A 20,319-nucleotide genomic window follows, 5' to 3' on the forward strand; every position below is an offset into this window, starting at 1 on the left:
TACCCTGAATAGGTGTTCTCGCTCTCCAAACCTCCAAACAGCGATTCAAGCAAGCAATTGATTGGTAGTGGCGGATGAACCTGATTTCAGAATTGATTGGTATCAACAAAGCAAAAATCGTCGGGAAGAAACAATGATCTGCAAGCCTCCTTCTCCAGGTCAACAGAAATAATTACGATTTCAGAATGAATGGTTTCTTTTCCCTTAATAACAACCCAATTAAGGGTTCCACTCAGATACACTCCACCAACTTTAGGTAAAGTCCAAAGAACAGGAAAACCTTTAAGGTTTCTCCAACTACTGTCACCCGCGCTATAAATTTCATCTCAGTCTTTTGAGATACGTCAAGTGAAAGCATAGTCAATGCAATTGCTACAACCTTGTATTTGTCACTTGACGGATCATAGCCAAACCCAAACATTGTTCTACGACCAATGCCCGGGGAAAAAGACAGCGTTGGCGATTCTCTGGATATCACCCTTGTCGCCTTGTTCCAGAAACAAACACGGTATCCTTCTGGTATTTCGCTAACCCCACAGTGCAACCCATTACATGAACCGACCAGATGGTAACCTGGCATGTTTTCGAAATCGAACAAGAACGTTTCAATTTGTAGGGAATGGAATAACGAACTTACATCACACGATTCCATGTGGATTTCAGGGATGGATCCGAGGCAGACATTTTTCATCAGTTGAAGGTGTTCCAAATCGTCCGTCGCAACATGAAGAAAATTATTAAAATTGTAGTAGCATCATGAATCAATAAAATTGTAGAATTAAGAATCAATGAAATATGAAATGACCAAGGATATGTAGAATGATCTAACTTCTATTTCACTTAATTCCAGTAATCATGATTCAAAACTTACAAAGCAATGAAAGAGGTGAATGACCGAGGATGAATCACAAAAAAGATTGGTTAGACCGAATGCCTATGCAAAATGGAAACCGACGTATATATCAAAAAGTATAAAAAAAAACTTGTGATTGTAGGTTGAAATCGTTCAAAGCTACAGTCATACAGTAAAAAAAAGCACAAATATTCAGATCTAGTGCTGCAGAAATTGATGAAGCTCGCATTCGGAGAGAGGGAGGGAGAGAAAATATTTCAAAGAAAGACAGAGAGGGAGAGCATAGTTTGGAGAGATCAGACAAAGATAGCACAGATTAAGATTGAGATGCTGATGAATGAATCCTTGAATTCACATGCAGTGGTTTCATTACTTCTTTTCTTAGATTTTCTTGTAAATGAAATTAATATCTAATTTTATCAAGGAATGTAATATGATGCCCAACACAGATATATCAGCTTACTAATTTGATAATGGTAGTGATAACAAAAGACAAGCAGGCAACAATAACAATTTGTAGTATAAATGTTAACAAATGACATTTTATTAGAATCCACAATATTTCTATAAATGCTAATAAAATAAATTGGTTACCAGATGCTACATTTCTAGTAGTAATTCACAACCCAAGAGAAGAATATATGTTAATACATGATATAGATTAGATCTCACATAATTAAGTGACAAAGAATTAAACATCTGACAAAGCGTTCGAGATTATCGTTATATAATTGAAAAGACAGAAATTAGATGATGCCAATTAAATAGGGTAATCAAGAACTCACATTTGTAGAATTTCAATAAGGTATGACCAAACTTTCGGTAAAAATCTTGAGGTTGCGCCACAACAAAGTTCTGAAACTACCTGAGGGAACGACAGAAACTTGAGACTTACCATCCCTCTGGTTATACAGAATTGTTTGGTATTCATCATCAGCATTTCTAGTGAATTTCAGCATGAAGAAGTCTCCATTGTTAGACATGCACAATGGTAAAATCATCGATTTTTCTTCATAAGGACGAATATTAAGATGTAAATAACTAAAATTTATTAATTGAATCCAAGACTTGTCATCTCCAAACTTCCTCATCTGCCACAAGCCAAGATGGGTGTTGCTATCTTGCCAAACGCACAGCGAGTCTCTAAATACTCCAATATTTGTATCAAAAAAGCAAAAATCGTCGGGAAGAAACAGTGATCTGCAAGTCTCCTTCTCCAGGTCAACATAAATAATTACGATTTCAGAATGAATGGTTTCTTTTCCCTTAATAACAACCCAATTAAGGGTTCCACTCAGATACACTCCATCAACTTTAGGTAAAGTCCAAAGAACAGGAAAACCTTTAAGGTTTCTCCAACTACTGTCACCCGCGCCATAAAATTTCATCTCAGTCTTTTCAAATACGTCAAGTGAGAGCATAGTCAATGCAATTGCTACAACCTTGTATTTGTCACTTGACGGATCATAGCCAAACCCAAACATTTTTCTACGACCAATGCCCAAGGAAAAAGACAGCGTTGGCGATTCTCTGGATATCACCCTTGTCGCCTTGTTCCAGAAACAAACACGGTATCCTTCTGGTATTTCGCTAACCCCACAGTGCAACCCATTACATGAACCGACCAGATGGTAACCTGGCATGTTTTCGAAATCGAACAAGAACGTTTCAATTTGTAGGGAATGGAATAACGAACTTACATCACACGATTCCATGTGGATTTCAGGGATGGATCCGAGGCAGACATTTTTCATCAGTTGAAGGTGTTCCAAATCGTCCTTCGCAGCAAATTTGCTAAGGTGCAATTTGATGAAATAGGGATCTGACATCAGGGAGTTCCATCCCTTGCACACACACTTGAATTGGATCAAAGGTTTCACGGGTAGACGAGACAAGATTTCCTCGATGAGTTCGTCACAGAGGAGTGGCGACCATGGTTTCTTCTCTGATCACATGTTTCTGTGATTTCTTCTCTGATCGCATGTTTTTGTGGTTTTCAGTGAACAGTCCACATATATATGTCCCAATGTTGCTAGGGTTTAACCCTTCAATAAATGAATATATTTTATTTCAGAGATAAATTTATTTAATCTTTTAATAAAAGCTGTAATAAAATTGGAAATAAATCAGGCGAAAGATGCAGGAGATAAAAACAACGCAGATTTCTGGACAAATTTAGTGGAATAAATCCTGTGTTAAATACACATAACATTTTTTTGTCCATTTGGATTAAGAGAATACGAAAAATTTGATATGTTTCTTACAATTTTTGTCATCAGACTCTTCAACATATTTTAAAATTTTGCGAGATATATTTAAGAAAAAGAAAAAAGAAAAGTTAGATATGTTTCTCACTATTTATGGGCCTGTGCTCTGCACAGTATTTAGTTTGGGAAAATAATTATATTTATTTTATATCATATCCATTTTAATAACAAAAGAATAATGTTTTTTTATAATTACTAAAAACTATTATTTGAGTATATAATAATTTAAGAATATAATATATTTTATATATACTACGTAAAAATAGTTTTGTAAGTTGAATTAATAGAGTAGATGGAAAAAATTGCGTAACAGTGAGGAAATTTTGCAATTTTTTTACTAAATTACATAAAAGTTTTACAATAAGAAATTTTTCAGTAAAAAAAAATTACAAAGTTTTTAAACTATTATGACAATGAATTAAAAAAACTATAAACAAATAATAAATAAAATGCTCTGCAAATTTAATTGGAATGAAAAAAATAGAAACAAGAATTGAAATTTGCTGATAAAAAAATCTTCAATAAATCTTTAGTTAGGCGAGAAGAGACAAAATATAGGGAAACATTTTCATATTAAAATTATTATGATAATAAACTAGAGAAAGGTTCGACAATTAAAATGAAATATATATATAGGGGCATGCAAATTTTGTTGACACATGAATCTGTCAATTGGATCAACTAAATGTTTCATCACGCTTCGAAAATAATGTCAAGAAAATCGTCTTGAGAAGGGAAATTTTACACTGATTTAGCTAATTTTGGAAGCCATTTCAGCAAACAGCAACTGAAATTTGGCTGACAACAACTAAAATTTGCCTGACCGGTGAAAATTGTAACTGCTTCTATAACTGGATCGGATCAGGATTTAAAATACTGGAAATTACTATTTACATCATTTTAGCAAATGAGATTCATTAGAAAACTTCTTATATATAGGCTTGAGTCTTCTTGAATCCATTTCATTCAGCATGCTTTTATGAAAGTCGCAAGTGTATAATTGTATTCTACTGGTGTCACATAAATTCCAATCTTTTCAATATATTTAGTAGCATTGCTCTAATAAAAAAGATAATATACTAATTAATATATAATATGAGTAAAGTAAAATTTAATAGAAAATATTTGATGTATTAGAAAATTAAATAACCCTAACAATACATCTATGTGTATAACCACCTGCAAAGTGTGTGGAGAATTTCCGCTTAATTGGTATTGAGGCATTGTGTCAAGTATCAGTTTTTGATACAACCTCTAATAAACTTGAGGATGCACTCGACAAGCAAGATCACATTGCATCTAAGGGATTCAGCTATGACAGAAATCTCTTAAGAGTTTAGACTATGTGTATTATAGCCAGGTAGCGTTTCCAAGGAACAGTTGCAACATGATAAATGGACAACTGAATTGAACATATATATAAAGTCAATTATGTCTGAAACATATTAGCCATAGTGCTGATATAATTGTCACAGTTACAACAACACATCAGTATGTATTTCTCAATGATGATATACTAATTTAAAGAACTAATGACATAAATACTACAGTTTAATGTACCATTCTTGTTCTGTCCCCGTAGCTGCCAAAAAAAAAAAACTTGATGTTAATTGAAAGTCTGAGAAGTTGGTTAAGCAAAGTATTACAAAATGTAGCATGCTGATGCAAGACAAAAACAACCATAACATTGAGAAAATTATTAAAATTGTAGTAGCATCATGAATCAATAAATATGTAGAATTAAGAATCAATGAAATATGAAATGACCAAGGATTTGTAGAATGATCTAACTTCTATTTCACTTAATTCCCGTAATCACGATTCAAAACTCACAAAGCAATGAAAGAGGTGAATGATCGAGGATGAATCACAAAAAAGATTGGTTAGACCGAATGCCTATGCAAAATGGAAACCGATGTATATATCAAAATATATAAAAAAAACCTGTGATTATTGGTTGAAATTGTTCAAAGCTACAGAAATTAGATGATGCCAATTAAATAGGGTAATCAAGAACTCACATCTGTAGAATTTCAATAAGGTATGACCAAACTTTTGGTAAAAATCTTGAGGGTGCGCCACAACAACGTTCTGAAACTACTTGAGGGAATGACAGAAACTTGAGACTTACCATCCCTCTAGTTATGCAGAATTGTTTGGTATTCATCATCAGCATTTCTAGTGAATTTCAGCATGAAGAAGTCTCCGTTGTTAGACATGCACAATGGTAAAATCATCGATTTTTCTTCATAAGGACAAATATTAAGATGTAAATAACTAAAATTTATTAATTGAATCCAAGACTTGTCATCTCCAAACTTCCTCATCTGCCACAAGCCAAGATTGGTGTTGCTATCTTGCCAAACGCACAGCGAGCCTCTAAAAACTCCAATATTTGTATCAAAAATGCAAAAATCGTCGGGAAGAAACAGTGATATGCAAGTCTCCTTCTCTAGGTCAACAGAAATAATTACGATTTCAGAATGAATGGTTTCTTTTCCCATAATAACAACCCAATTAAGGGTTCCACTCAGATACACTCCACCAACTTTAGGTAAAGTCCAAAGAACAGGAAAACCATTAAGGTTTCTCCAACTACTGTCACCCGCGCCATAAACTTTCTTCTCAGTCTTTTCAGATACGTCAAGTGAGAGCATAGTCAACGCAATTGCTACAACCTTGTATTTGTCACTTGACGGATCATAGCCAAACCCAAACATTATTCTACGACCAATGCCCGGGGAAAAAGACAGCGTTGGCGATTCTCTGGATATCACCCTTGTCGCCTTGTTCCAGAAACAAACACAGTATCCTTCTGGTATTTCGCTAACCCCACAGTGCAACCCATTACATGAACCGACCAGATGGTAACCTGACATGTTTGCGAAATTGAAAAAGAACGTTTCCATTTGTAGGGAATGGAATATCGAACTTACATCACACGATTCCATGTGGATTTCAGGGATGGATCCGAGGCAGACATTTTTTATCAATTGAAGGTGTTCCAAATCGTCCTTTGCAGCAGATTTGCTAAGGTGCAATTTGATGAAATAGGGTTCTGAAATCAAGGAGTTCCATTCCTTGCACACACACTTGAATTTGATCAAAGGTTTGACGGGAAGACGAGACAAGATTTCCTTGATGATTTCGTTACAGAGGAGTGACGACCATGGTTTCTTCTCTGGTCACATGTTTCTATGACTTTCAGCGAAGCGCCGAAACACTCTGAATCCAAATTCTGTACCTATCAAGACATGCACCTTCGTGAACAGTGCATATATATATGTCCCAATGTTTCTAGGGTTTAACCCTTCGATAAATGAATATATTTTATTTCAGAGATAAATTTATTTAATCTTTGAATAATTGCTCTAATATAATTGGAAATAAATTAGGCGAAAGATGCAGGAGTTAAAAACAATTTCTTAACAAATTTAGTGCAATAAATCCTGATTTAAATACACATAACATTTTTTGTCCATTTGTGTTAAGAAAGAGAAGAAATATTAGATATGTTTCTTACAGTTTTTATCATTAGATTCTTCAACATATTTTAAAATTTTATGACATATATTTAAGAAAAAGAAAAAAGAAAAATTAGATATGTTTCTCTGAATCATAGTCCATTTTAATAACTACAAATAATTTTTTATAAATACTAAAAACTATTATTGGAGTATATAATAATTTAAGAATATACTATATTACATAAAAGTAAAATATATAACAATGATCAATGAATGAATAATTAAGTAAAAGTTTAACAATAATTATTTTAAAATTATTTTAACTCGTCGAGTTCCCAAATGGAACTATGCAATACACACATTTACTCAATTGTTTTCAAAATTATTTTAACTCGTCGGTTTTCCACAGTGGACCCCATCACAATACTCGTCGCCCTTAAAGGGTCTTACAATTGTGTGATTGCACAGTTTATAGTTCACAACTCAATACATACATTTCATCTCAATACACATGTATTTCATCATCCGTCACATGTTCCATTTATCACATACGCACAGTTTGAATCATCATTTCATAACCTAAACATAACAATTTATACAAAAGATTTTATCACAACATGGGGTGTAAAACCTCTGAAATAGTTTCTCACAATTGTATCAAAATCAATTAATCAAAATCATGGGTTAAACACAAAGACATCAAGAGCACTCATGTTTATCAATCAATTCTCATCAGGACATCAATTGGTACATAGAACACAATAATATTGTATTTATAATCATAAAGGAAAAGTTCTAATTCAATAAACATCCCAAAATAAACCCAAATTTAGTTCTCTAAGGATCCCTACACATGTTCATTCTAACCCCCAATTGCGACAAACTCATCCCTTACCTCTAAGCGGACTCACGTGTCTTCCGACAGTCACAGCGGCATCTCTAGCGGTTTCCTAAGATTCTTTTAGTTTTTCCTCCAACTGCTCTGATAGAGTTCCAGAACGTTAGAGAGACGGAGAAGAGATTGAAGTCTCCATTTGTACTGTCTTCATGTGATTCATTTTTCTCCCCCCAAGAATATTATTTCACAAATCCCAACGGTGAAATTGTGTAACATATCCAAATTGAATGAAAATCCAACGGTTAACGAAACTGGGATTGTAGTTTTACTGAGACCGTTTTGGGTTTCTGCGGGAAAAGAGAAAGGTACGGTGCGAAGGGTATTTCTCTTAGCTCCGACATGTTTTTGCAATTCCCAACAGTGAGAATGCTCAAAATTTGGTTTCGAACGTGGTAATCAAATTTCACGACGATCCAACGGTGAATAAGTCACAGATCATTTTTTTTCTGAGACAAGTTTGGTGGGCTACGGGAAAAGAAAGGATTTTGAGAGGAGAATGAGAAAAACGAAAAAATGAGGAAAAGAAAAGGCACCGTCAGTGTGAAAAACTGACCTAACACTATTTATAGCTAAGTTTACTCTATTTATTTATTTATTTATTATTTTATAAAAAAACAAACTTTATTTTATTCTCTATCAAACAAATAAATAAAATATCCTTTTTATTTTCTCTTAAATCACTATTTTAATTAATAATTATATCTTCTTATTTATTTTATTTATAAAATCTCATCATTTTTTTAAAACTCTATTTATTTATAAATAAAAATCCTTTTTAATCTAGTTTATGAAAATTGGGATGTTACACCTCACTCCCAGGACTTTCAGCCTGAAGTGTGCCAAATGCAGGTGACCCAACGATGGATCTAGAATAGACTCTAGTACCATTTTAGAAAGTGGGTTATAGGCCTAACTCAATCATACAAAATCGGTTTATAAGGTGAAGTTTGTCCCACACTTATATATTTTAGTTTGATTTTATCTTTAGTCGATGTTGGACTAAATCACCACCTAAAGAGGCCACAAGTAAGGTAGGCTAAGGGGTATCCACAATTAGGAGGGCTTTTCCAACAAAAAGGAAATGCAACAAAATTAGTACTGTTTACAAACATAAATGTTAGAGAAATATTTTGTTAAAAATAATTTTCTATATTTTCTTATCATTATATTTTAATATAATATACACTTAATAAAAATATTAATTAATGCAAGATCAGTTAAAATATTTATGAGTAATTATTAAATAAGAATATTTCTGTCAGTTCAGTGAAAATACTTTCTTAATTTTGTAAAGTAATTAATATTTGCAATAATTATATATGGTCAGAAGTCGAAACAATTAATATTTGATTAAATATTAACCATGCTGTTTTGATTCCGTTTCAATAGAGCTTTTTGTGAGTACCCAAAAAAAGCTCCTTAGTTGTGTATTGTAGCTTTGGCGGGAAAATTTTAACCACATAATGACATGTGGCAGGGGGAGAGAGAGAGAGAGAGGAGGGGAAAACTTCTAATATATAGTAATAGATAGATAATAGATATCATTGCTAGCATCTTTTTCTGCCCTGGCCCGACCTCTCTGGCCAATGACCAATCACAGTTTTCTGTTCTTGCATTAGAGCTCACTCTGTTAGCATTTCAGAGCTCACAAATGTCTGCTTTTTTTTCCCTCCTTTTTGGGGTTTTTTTCTTCCTTAATATTCAACCGTTCACATTTTCGTAATTTTTGTCTAATGTGTTTTCTGTTTTTTTACCCTGATAATTTGACCATCATCTTTCATATTTTGACTTCATTCTATATTCTTATTGCTCCTTGATTGATGGTGATTCTGAGTGTAAACTGTGACTTATTTATCATGAATTTATTTAATTTTGGGTATATTATTTTTGAGTATTTGTATTTTGTATGTGCAGTATAAATTATTTAGTTTGTATTATAATATGACCAGTCCCTTTGTTGTACCACTATCCGAGATTAATAACTATGATGCTGGGTATTTATGTAAATAACCATGGTATTTTTTAGATGTAAATATTTCTTTTGATATTGCAATGGTAAAACTAAAGTAATGTTGATACTGAATTAGAGCTGTATCATAGGGGTATAAATCTGTTACAAGGCTGCAATCCAAGAAAATAAATAAATAAAAAAAAACAGAACTAGAGAGCCCCTTTTCTGAGGAAGAACCAGCTTGTTCATTCAGCCTATTCAATACCAATTTTTTGATACCCCCATTATATAATCCTTCTATATCCTCCCTCTCCCTCCTTTCTGGCCTTTGATTTTTCTTTTCTGTGTATTTATCTATTTTTTCATGGCAGAATGAAAAAAATACTTAAACTTTGTTATGGTTTTTGTGCAGACGAAGCTGGTCATACATGAGGGCTTTGTAATATGGAGATAGATATCCATTGTTTTGTGTAGGTCCTGTCAAAAGATTAGGAAAAATTATATTGGTAGGCATTATTGCTTACTTCATTCGTTTCATAGGTCTTGTATATTACCACTGTTTTTAGAGTATTTTCTTTGGTAAGGGACGAATATAGAGGCATGTGTACAGGATCGTCTCTTCTTTCCTTGTAATTTTCTTTTGTTTTTTTTTTGTCTCGTTCTCTCTGCCCTTGTGCAGAGGAACACTTTATTTTTTGTTCTACTAGATTAGTGAATGTATTATTAGTCTGTTAGATAATTGGGATAGGAGTAATTTTTATGAGCAAAAGCCAATTCAAAGTTTTGTGAATACAAAATTTCTGGTGTATGCATCTGCCATTGGTGTCTGCAAATATTTTTAAATCAGTGATGGAGAAAACAACCACGTTCACTTGTTCCATATCACCTTATCTTATTCCTTGTGTATCAAGAAACAATTTTTTTTAGTGCAAAAGCAGGTAACTAGTTGGAACCATTGGGAGGGATGGAGATGTGAAATTATTCTTGGTAAGGTTTATTTGTTTAATCCTTTCACAGAAGGAGCCAGTAACTTTTTCGACTTTATTTATTTAGTCTCAGCGGAGCTGGTGCTTTGTATTCCTATATTGTTGGGGGGTTGGAGTTCTGCCTGATGAAATGCTTATATTTTTGTAGTAGCAGATGATATGGTACAGTGCATTTTTATTTGTGACGGATTTGTATGTTATATTTAGGTATTACATCTGCATCTGCAAGAGGAGAATAATGGTGTAGCTGAGGGGAGGGCTTGTTTAGAAAATTTGATCCTTAAAAAGTTTAATATAAAACTTGTCATTTTTTATTATATTTTTTTTAACATTGACTATAAATTATTGATTTTTTTGGTTATTTCTAATACTTATTCAATCTAAATTTTTATTATAGTTAATTTGAAAAAAGTATAGTTAATTTCAAAAAATGAGTAATTCTAATTTTAAGTCACTTTTAGTAATAATACAGTTGTGAGTATTTGTAATGTTTTAAAAGCAATGCATGTATTTGAGTTTTTGATGCAATTTAATAGTTTTATTGATGTATGAATTTTATGTTTGTATACGCAATGAAGGGTTAAGATGAAAAGTGAGTTATTCATTAGAAATTTAGAATCATTTGATTATATATAAGAAAATGAAGGGAGAAGATGAAAACCAACTTTTTAAAAGTAACTCTTGATATTACTTGATCTCTCATATTATTCATAATTATTTTAAAAAAATTCATTTAAGAAAATATCTAATTAATTAATCATATAATTTTTTTACACTAATAATATTTAAAAATTAAACTTCAACTTTAATTATAACTTTTTTGTCTAGTGTGATTAATCAGCTTGATCCTAAAATTAATGTTTTTGTCATTTCTGTGTTACATTTCTTTTCAACCTTTTTAGTAAAAATAATTGATTTAATTTCTGTCCGCACAATTTTTCTTCATTTTAATTTTATCGTCTGTTGATATCAGAAAACTATTTATCATAAGAGATCAATAGGTATTCTATATGGGCGTAAAAGTTTTTACTTGAAATAATTTTTCATTCACCTAAAAAAAAAAAGAAATCATTCTTAATAAGTATTGAGTAGCCCCATTTCTGAAAAAATCACAAGTCCATGCTTATATGCCACTTGAGGTTTTAATAAAAATTGATTTTGCAGTATAAGTACATCGTCAATCTACTCACTGCCATCGTTAATGTACCACTTAGAATCATCCTTCTACTCCAACATACATATAAATGAAAAAAAAAACATATATAAAATGCGGAATCTAATTAAATCAATTTTATTCAATAAAATCGTAAATCAATCGACGTGGGTAATGCTCACATTCGCTTCACTATTACCAAATAAAATTTCTTAGAAATATTTATGACTTAAAACAAGACTGTTCAAGTTTATCAAATAAAGTAAAATGACATGTTTGATACGTCATGCAATTAAAATAAAAACTCTTGTTCCAATGTTACATTCTATCAAAATATTGTGTCTCGGAGTCCTCCATCACAAGGTTTCTTAAAGTAATTCACCTAGTCATTTGCTCTCACAAACACAAGGTTTAAGATCATCACATGATCCAAATATAAACAACACATGAGGAGTGAATTATCACATTTTTAAACAGGTAGAGATAAACGAAGACACACACATATATAGTAAAAATATCACAAGCTTAACTTAACATAATTCACATCATTTTACCAATCATTGTGTAACATCACTTGTCCTAAGGATTTAATCACAAAATCATATTCTATACCTTCACATTAATCACATGTTCATAACAAAACATCTCAAGTACAACACAACATCTCTCACACACAATTCATTACCCACCATCACATAGCAAGTCACAATGATCATTACACAGACGTTATGCAACATATATACTTAGACTCAATCCTATATTGAATGTGGTATCTTATCAGTGAAAAATAACGCTAGGGCACCTAGGATTACATAATAAAATACACCACACAATGGGTAAGCAGGTCACTCTTATTAAAAGAAATCATAAGGTGATCAATTAGGGTTATTCTGTTTAGCGTGAATGCTCTAACCATATGAGATCAACATAGATTTAAAGGAGCACTCAAATCGAGTGTATTTACCCTCAAGGCCTAGACTCTGAAGAATCCATTAGGGTCTCATTTTTCTTATTCAAGTCCAATCCCTAAAACTTTTACATGCAGCCACTGCACATGAATTATATAATACATATGACTTCACACTTATTTTCAAACGTATTTAATACAATACGTTACAATTTAACACCTCAGGTTCCTAACTTTGAATCCTACACTTTCCTTTTAACACCTCATGCATTGCTCTATAATTTAACAACTCTGGTTCCTAACTTGAAATCCTACACTTTTCTTTTAGCAACCGTGATTGTTTCTCTGATTACATGTTTCTGTGGCTTTCAGCGAAGTGACAACACACTCTAAATCAAAATTATGTACTTCTCAACACATCTTCCTGAACAGTGAATATAACTAGAGAGATAAATTTAGTTAATCTTTTAATAAAAGCTGTAATAAAATTGGAAATAAATCAGGCGTAAGATGCAGAGCTAAAAACAAGGCAGATTTCTTAACAAACTTAGTGCAATAAATCCTTATATAAATGCCTACCTACTAGGAAAGCCATAGCAAAAGCAGAAAAAAAGCACACACTTAACATTTTTTGTCGATTTGGGTTAAGAAAACGAAGAAAAATCAGATAAGTTTCTCACAATTTTGTCATCAGATTCTTCTAATAAATAATGACATGTTGATTTTTTTAATTAAAACTTTGAAACATATATCTAATAAAAATCATTGGTTATATTAAAAAGAACATCCATTCATGTGAAGCTAATCTCTGTACTATAATAAAAACTGTGAAAGATTTGATCATGTGCTTCATATCAATTTGATAATGAAAAATGGAATTAATTTGAAGCTGTCTGAAAAAGTTAAAGCCAAGTCTGCTCTAGTGAACCTGGTGAGTCCAAATAATCATTTCTCTAGCAACAAATGCTACACCTGTTTACAATGATCTTTTTCTTCACAAGGCTCAAAATATTTTTTATTTATTATATATATATATAAATAAATAAAGAAGCTTGTATAAGGAATAACAACATAAATACAAGGTCGTGCACCAACAAGGAATAATGGACTCACACGGTTTCTGTGTATCTATACCAGCAGCACAAATACAGTTTAACCATGAAACCCAACCATCATCTGCTGTTGACCCTTCGTGCGTATATTTCTAAGTGTAAAGCAAATAAGCAAGCTATACAAAAAAGCCAACCCTTACCAACTCCTTCAACATTCACGTAACTCCTGTATCATCATATTAATCGATCTCCTTTCCTTCACAAAGAGATCGAAACAATCATAACGTTAAACAATTCAAACAAGCCCTGGGATTCATCTCCCATTCACAATAAGAGAATTTTCTTCCTTTCCCTTTCGCATTAATCAATGCCCAAGCTCTATGTTTTGCCAGATCCCATGCGGCCACACAACACAACTTCCCAATTCCCATTGGCCCCTCTAAAAATAACATTATTTGTTTGGGAGGGTACCTGCAGCCCCATCCAATAGTAACATTTTCTCCCAACTGAATCAGACAACTCACAGAGAAAAAGCATATGCGACACCAATTATTTACCCAATATCCCATTTCAGCCACCAGGGCATTCGGATTACAAGAATTTGTGAATAACCTGCTATACTTGTCAGCCAAAGCCCAAAAACTGTATCACCATTCTGGTTGTCCAGCCAGAATTTAGCATCCCTACAACTCCCTAGCCTCCAATATTCTACGTGAAGCCAATATTTGTACTGATAAAATGTTGAAAGACTTGATCATGTACCGGATATTAATTTCATTGTCAATAATGGCTTGAAGACTTTGTAAATTGTTAAAGCCAACTCTGCCCGAGTGAACCCAGTGAATCAAAGATAATCAAGTTCTCTAGCAACAAATGGTTCAACTGTTTACAATGAACTTTTTTATTCAAGTTACATTCTGAGACTCTGAACTGATCCTCAAAGATCAAAAGTTGATTCTCTAAAAATGCCTAGAAGCTTTCAACTAAAAGAAGTATCTCCAAGGATGTGGATACAAGTTATTAACAACTATTTCGAAAGTGCAAATTAGGTTATGAGAGCCTTCTTTAGGGTTCTCAAAGCGTATTAGAGGCTTCTTTTCAATGGCTACTAGATGTAGTTAAGTCTTTACAGAACTGAGTGAATGAACTAACTATATTAGAAAATTAGAGGACACAAGAAATACCTCCATTATTATAAGTTAATGGTACAAGAGTCTTCAAGTGCACATGCAGTGCATACAATAATCAAAATCAAGACAAGCACAAAACATGCAAAAAGTGCACAAACATATACAATAAAAAAAAACATTAAAAAACCCAAAAACAGCCTGTACCATGAAAAGGTGTTCTCGCTCTCCAAACCTCCAAACAGCGATTCAAGCAAGCAATTGATTGGTAGTGGCGGATGAACCTGATTTCAGAATTGATTGGTATCAACAAAGCAAAAATCATCGGGAAGAAACAGTGATCTGCAAGTCTCCTTCTCCAGGTCAATTAAAAAAATTCAATCCCAATCAAACTTTTACATATGAATATATTTTTATTTCTTATATATTTATAAAATTATCATATTACTTACTATTTGAGTTAAGATGCATAAATATAGTTATATAAATAAAATATTTATTATTTTAAATTAATTTTTATTATATATATTACATTAATATTTAATATTTTCTAATAAAAATAAAAGTACGATTAAAAAAGAAAATCAATTCAATCCAAATCGCATCAAATTAGATCCAATTATATCGGATTAAAGTTTTGAACAAAACTGGCTAGATGATAAAGTAAGAATCTAAAGCGAATAAATTAGATGATTTTTCCTTCAAAAATGATCAAATCAAATCCACGAACACCCCAAATAGATTCCATGTTTTTTCCGTCAAATTTCTGAACTTGTTCAGCTATTTGGTCTCATGGGGCATGCAAATTTTGTTGACACACGAATCTGTCAATTGGATCAACCAAAGGCTTCAGCACGGTTCCAAAATAATGTCAAGCAGATTGTCTTGAGAAGGGAAATTTTACACTGATTTAGCTAATTTTGGAAGCCATTTCAGCAGACAGCAACTGAAATTTGGTTGACAACAACTAAAATTTGCCTGACCGGTGAAAATTGTAACTGCTTCTATAACTGGATCAGATCAAGATTTAAAATACTGGAAATTACTATTTACATCATTTTAGCAAATGAGATTCATCAGAAAACTTCTTATATATAGGCTTGAGTAATCTTGAATCCATTTCATTCAGCATGCTTTTATGAAAGTTGCTAGTGTATAATTGTATTGTACTGGTGTCACATAAATTCCAATCTTTTCAATATATTTAGTAGCATTGCTCTAATAAAAAAGATAATATACTAATTAGTATATCATATGAGTAAAGTAAAATTTAATAGAAAATATTTGATATATTATAAAATTAAATAACCCTAACAATACATCTATGTGTATAACCACCTGCAAAGTGTGTCGAGAATTTCAGCTTAATTGGTATTGAGGCATTGTGTCAAGTATCAGTTTTTGATACAACCTCTAAGAAACTCGAGGTTGCACTCGACAAGCAAGATCACATTGCATCTAAGGGATACAGCTATAACAGAAATCTCTTAAGAGTTTAGACTATGTGTATTATAGCCAGATATCGTTTCCAAGGAACAGTTGCAACATGATAAATTGACAACTGAATTGAACATATATATAAAGTCAATTATGTCTGAAACATATTAGCCATAGTGCTGATATAATTGTCACAGTTACAACAACACATCAGTATGTATTCTCAATGATGATATACTTATTTAAAGAACTAATGACATAAATACTACAGTTTAATGTACCATTCTTGTTCTGTCCTCGTACCTGCAAAAAAAAACTTGATGTTAATTGAAAGTCTGAGAACGTTGGTTAAGCAAAGTATAACAAAATGTAGCATACTGATGCAAGACAAAAACAACCATAACATTGATAAAATTATTAAAATTGAAGTAGCATCATGAATCAATAAAATTGCAGAATTAAGAATCAATGAAATATGAAATGACCAAGGATTTGTAGAATGATCTAACTTCTATTTCACTTAATTCCAGTAATCACGATTCAAAATTTGCAAAGCAATGAAAGAGGTGAATGACCGAGAATGAATCACAAAAAAGATTGGTTAGACTGAATGCCTATGCAAAATGGAAACCGACGTATATATCAAAAAGTATAAAACCTGTGATTATAGGTTGAAATCATTCAAAGCTACAGTCATACAGAAAAAAAGCACTAATATATATTCAGATCTAGTGTTGCAGAAATTGATGAAGCTGGCATTTGGAGAGAGAGAGGGAGAGAAAACATGTCAACGAAAGACAGAGAGGGAGAGCATTGGTTGGAGAGATCAGACAAAGATAGCACAGATTAAGATTGAGATGCTGATGAATGAATCCTTGAATTCACATGCAGTGGTTTCATTACTTCTTTTCTTAAATTTAATTATAAATGAAATTATTATCTAATTTTATCTAGGAATGTAATATGATGCCCAACACAGATATATCAGCTTACTAATTTGATAATGGTAGTGATAACAAAAGACAAGCAGGCAACAGTAACAATTTGTAGTATAAATGTTAACAAATGACATTTTATTAGAATCCACAATATTTCTATACATGCTAATAAAATAAATTGGTTACCAGATGCTACATTTCTAGTAGTAATTCACAACCCAAGAGAAGAATATATGTTAATACATGATATAGATTAGATCTCACATAATTAAGTGACAAAGAATTAAACATCTGACAAAGCGTTCGAGATTATCATTATATAATTGAAAAGACAGAAATTAGATGATGCCAATTAAAAAGGGTAATCAAGAACTCACATCTGTAGAATTTCAATAAGGTATGACCAAACTTTTGGTAAAAATCTTGAGGTTGCGCCACAACAAAGTTCTGAAACTACCTGAGGGAACGACAGAAACTTGAGACTTACCATCCCCCTGGTTATACAGAATTGTTTGGTATTCATCATCAGCATTTCTAGTGAATTTCAGCATGAAGAAGTCTCCATTGTCAGACATGCACAATGGTAAAATCATGGATTTACTTCAAAAGGACGAATATTAAGATGTAAATAACTAAAATTTATTAATTGAATCCTAGACTTGTCATCTCCAAACTTCCTCATCTGCCACAAGCCAAGATGGGTGTTGCTATCTTGCCAAACGCACAGCGAGTCTCTAAAAACTCCAATATTTGTATCAACAAAGCAAAAATCGTCGGGAAGAAACAGTGATATGCAAGTCTCCTTCTCCAGGTGAACAGAAATAATTACGATTTCAGAATGAATGATTTCTTTTCCTTTAATAACAACCCAATTAAGGGTTCCACTCAGATACACTCCACCAACTTTAGGTAAAGTCCCAAGAACAGGAAAACCTTTAAGGTTTCTCCAACTACTGTCACCCGCGCCATGAACTTTCATCTCAGTCTTTTCAGATACGTCAAGTGAGAGCATAGTCAATGCAATTGCTACAACCTTGTATTTGTCACTTGACGGATCATAGCCAAACACAAACATTGTTCTACGACCAATGCCCGGGGAAAAAGACAGCGTTGGCGATTCTCTGGATATCACCCTTGTCGCCTTGTTCCAGAAACAAACACGGTATCCTTCTGGTATTTCGCTAACCCCACAGTGCAACCCATTACATGAACCGACCAGATGGTGGCCTGGCATGTTTGCGAAATTGAACAAGAACGTTTCAATTTGTAGGGAATGGAATAACGAACTTACATCACACGATTCCATGTGGATTTCAGGGATGGATCCGAGGCAGACATTTTTCATCAGTTGAAGGTGTTCCAAATCGTCCTTCGCAGCAGATTTACTAAGGTGCAATTTGATGAAATAGGGATCTGACATCAGGGAGTTCCATCCTTTGCACACACACTTGAATTGGATCAAAGGTTTCACGGGAAGACGAGACAAGATTTCCTCGATGAGTTCGTCACAGAGGAGTGGCGACCATGGTTTCTTCTCTGATCGCATGTTTCTGTGGTTTCTTCTCTGATCGCATGTTTCTGTGGTTTTCAGTGAAGAGTCCACATATATATGTCCCAATGTTGCTAGGGTTTAACCCTTCAATAAATGAATATATTTTATTTAGAGATAAATTTATTTAATATTTTAATAAAAGCTGTAATAAATTTGGAAATAAATCAGGCGAAAGATGCAGGAGATAAAAACAATGCAGATTTCTGGACAAATTTAGTGGAATAAATCTTCAGTTAAATACACATAACATTTTTTTGTCCATTTGGATTAAGAGAAATAAGAAAAATTAGATATGTTTCTTACAATTTTTGTCATCAGACTCTTCAACATATTTTAAAATTTTACGAGATATATTTAAGAAAAAGAAAAAAGAAAAGTTAGATATGTTTCTCACTATTTATGGGCCTGTGCTGTGCATAGTATTTAGTTTGGGAAAATAATTATATTTATTTTATATCATATCCATTTTAATAACTAAAGAATAATGTTTTTTTATAATTACTAAAAACTATTATTTGAGTATATAATAATTTAAGAATATAATATATTTTATAATTACTACGTAAAAATAGTTTTGTAAATTGAATTAATAGAGTAGATGGAAAAAATTGTGTAACTGTGAGGAAATTTTGCAATTTTTTTACTAAATTACATAAAAGTTTTACAATAAGAAATTTTTCAGTAAAAAAAAATTATGAAGTTTTTAAACTATTATGCCAATGAAGTAAAAAAACTATAAACAAATAATAAATAAAATGCTCTCCAAATTTAATTGGAATGAAAAAAATAGAAACAAGAATTTAAATTTGCTGATAAAAAAATCTTCAATAAATCTTTAGTTAGGCGAGAAGAGACAGAGTATAGGGAAAACTTTTCATATTAAAATTATTATGATAATAAACTAGAGAAAGGTTCGACAATTAAAATGAAATATATATATATATATATATATATATATATATATATATATATATATATATATATATATATATATCTTAGCAATTCAAATATCAATATACTTTCACGCAAAAAGTTCATACATGTGTACATGTTTTTAATGTTTAACAATTCAGATGTTAATATGTTTTCTCATAACAATACTGCTACACTGTATGAAATTCTAAAGTACGAAAAACAAGAAAGATGATGCGTAATTATTTTATATAAATTAAATTATTTATAGAAAAATAAATAAAACTTCAATAGATAAATCTTTTGTAATAAAATCCTGCTTACCCTTGTACCTATCTATATTACCCAAATCAAATAAACAAAAGCTAATAACAATTACTGCTGGTAAATGCTAAATTTTTCTTGTTTTGGTAGGGCCGCATATTGCCTCTTCAAAACTTTCAATTCTTTCGAATCTTTCTTTTGCAAATTTGAGGTCTGAGTCTAACTTTAATTTGCTTCTTAGTTGTTTAACATTTTGACAACATTTCACAAATGAAAGTTAGAACAATAATGATTTGATTCATTTTAGAATTTAAAGCTTTCTCTAGTTTATTATCATAAGACCCCACAAGAAAGCTTCCATGGTGACCCCTACAAATTTCTCTAAACCCTGCCTAAGATGGTTTTTCCAAAAGTCGACTTAGAATCTATAGAATTTAAGATAATTTTTCTAATTACAATCTTAGAATTTAAAAAAACCTACAGTAATATTTTTTTATCAAATAAAAACTCACCATAATTGACTATAGAATTTACAAATCATATTTGATAAAAATC

General features: G+C 32.0%; 3 protein-coding genes across 3 annotated transcripts; all 3 read right to left on the minus strand.

Moving 5' to 3' along the window:
• Window positions 1–232: 232 nt before the first annotated feature.
• Window positions 233–2,682, minus strand: LOC114404518 (F-box/kelch-repeat protein At3g23880-like). Its single transcript, XM_028367424.1, has 2 exons — window positions 1,749–2,682; window positions 233–573 (listed from the first exon to the last, which is right to left on the minus strand). Exons 1-2 carry the CDS (start codon window positions 2,680–2,682, stop codon window positions 233–235), a joined length of 1,275 nt encoding a protein of 424 aa, XP_028223225.1.
• Window positions 2,683–5,258: 2,576 nt separating this feature from the next.
• Window positions 5,259–5,999, minus strand: LOC114404519 (F-box/kelch-repeat protein At3g23880-like). Its single transcript, XM_028367425.1, has one exon. It carries the CDS (start codon window positions 5,997–5,999, stop codon window positions 5,259–5,261), a length of 741 nt encoding a protein of 246 aa, XP_028223226.1.
• Window positions 6,000–17,625: 11,626 nt separating this feature from the next.
• On the minus strand, window positions 17,626–18,582 carry LOC114404520 (F-box/kelch-repeat protein At3g23880-like). The gene has a single exon (XM_028367426.1). It carries the CDS (start codon window positions 18,580–18,582, stop codon window positions 17,626–17,628), a length of 957 nt encoding a protein of 318 aa, XP_028223227.1.
• Window positions 18,583–20,319: the final 1,737 nt, after the last annotated feature.

Source organism: Glycine soja, unplaced genomic scaffold (genome assembly GCF_004193775.1).
Source record: "Glycine soja cultivar W05 unplaced genomic scaffold, ASM419377v2 tig00104482_3_pilon, whole genome shotgun sequence".
Classification (NCBI taxonomy): Eukaryota; Viridiplantae; Streptophyta; class Magnoliopsida; order Fabales; family Fabaceae; genus Glycine; species Glycine soja.

Excerpts from the sequence above, each read along its gene's own strand:
- LOC114404518 (XM_028367424.1), bottom strand. The coding sequence starts at position 2,682 with ATGTCAGATCCCTATTTCATCAAATTGCACCTTAGCAAATTTGCTGCG. Across the intron at positions 574-1,748 it reads TCTGTATAACCAGAGGGATG|GTTACCATCTGGTCGGTTCA; the intron begins GTAAGTCTCAAG and ends AAAACATGCCAG.
- LOC114404519 (XM_028367425.1), bottom strand. The coding sequence starts at position 5,999 with ATGTCAGGTTACCATCTGGTCGGTTCATGTAATGGGTTGCACTGTGGG.
- LOC114404520 (XM_028367426.1), bottom strand. The coding sequence starts at position 18,582 with ATGCGATCAGAGAAGAAACCATGGTCGCCACTCCTCTGTGACGAACTC.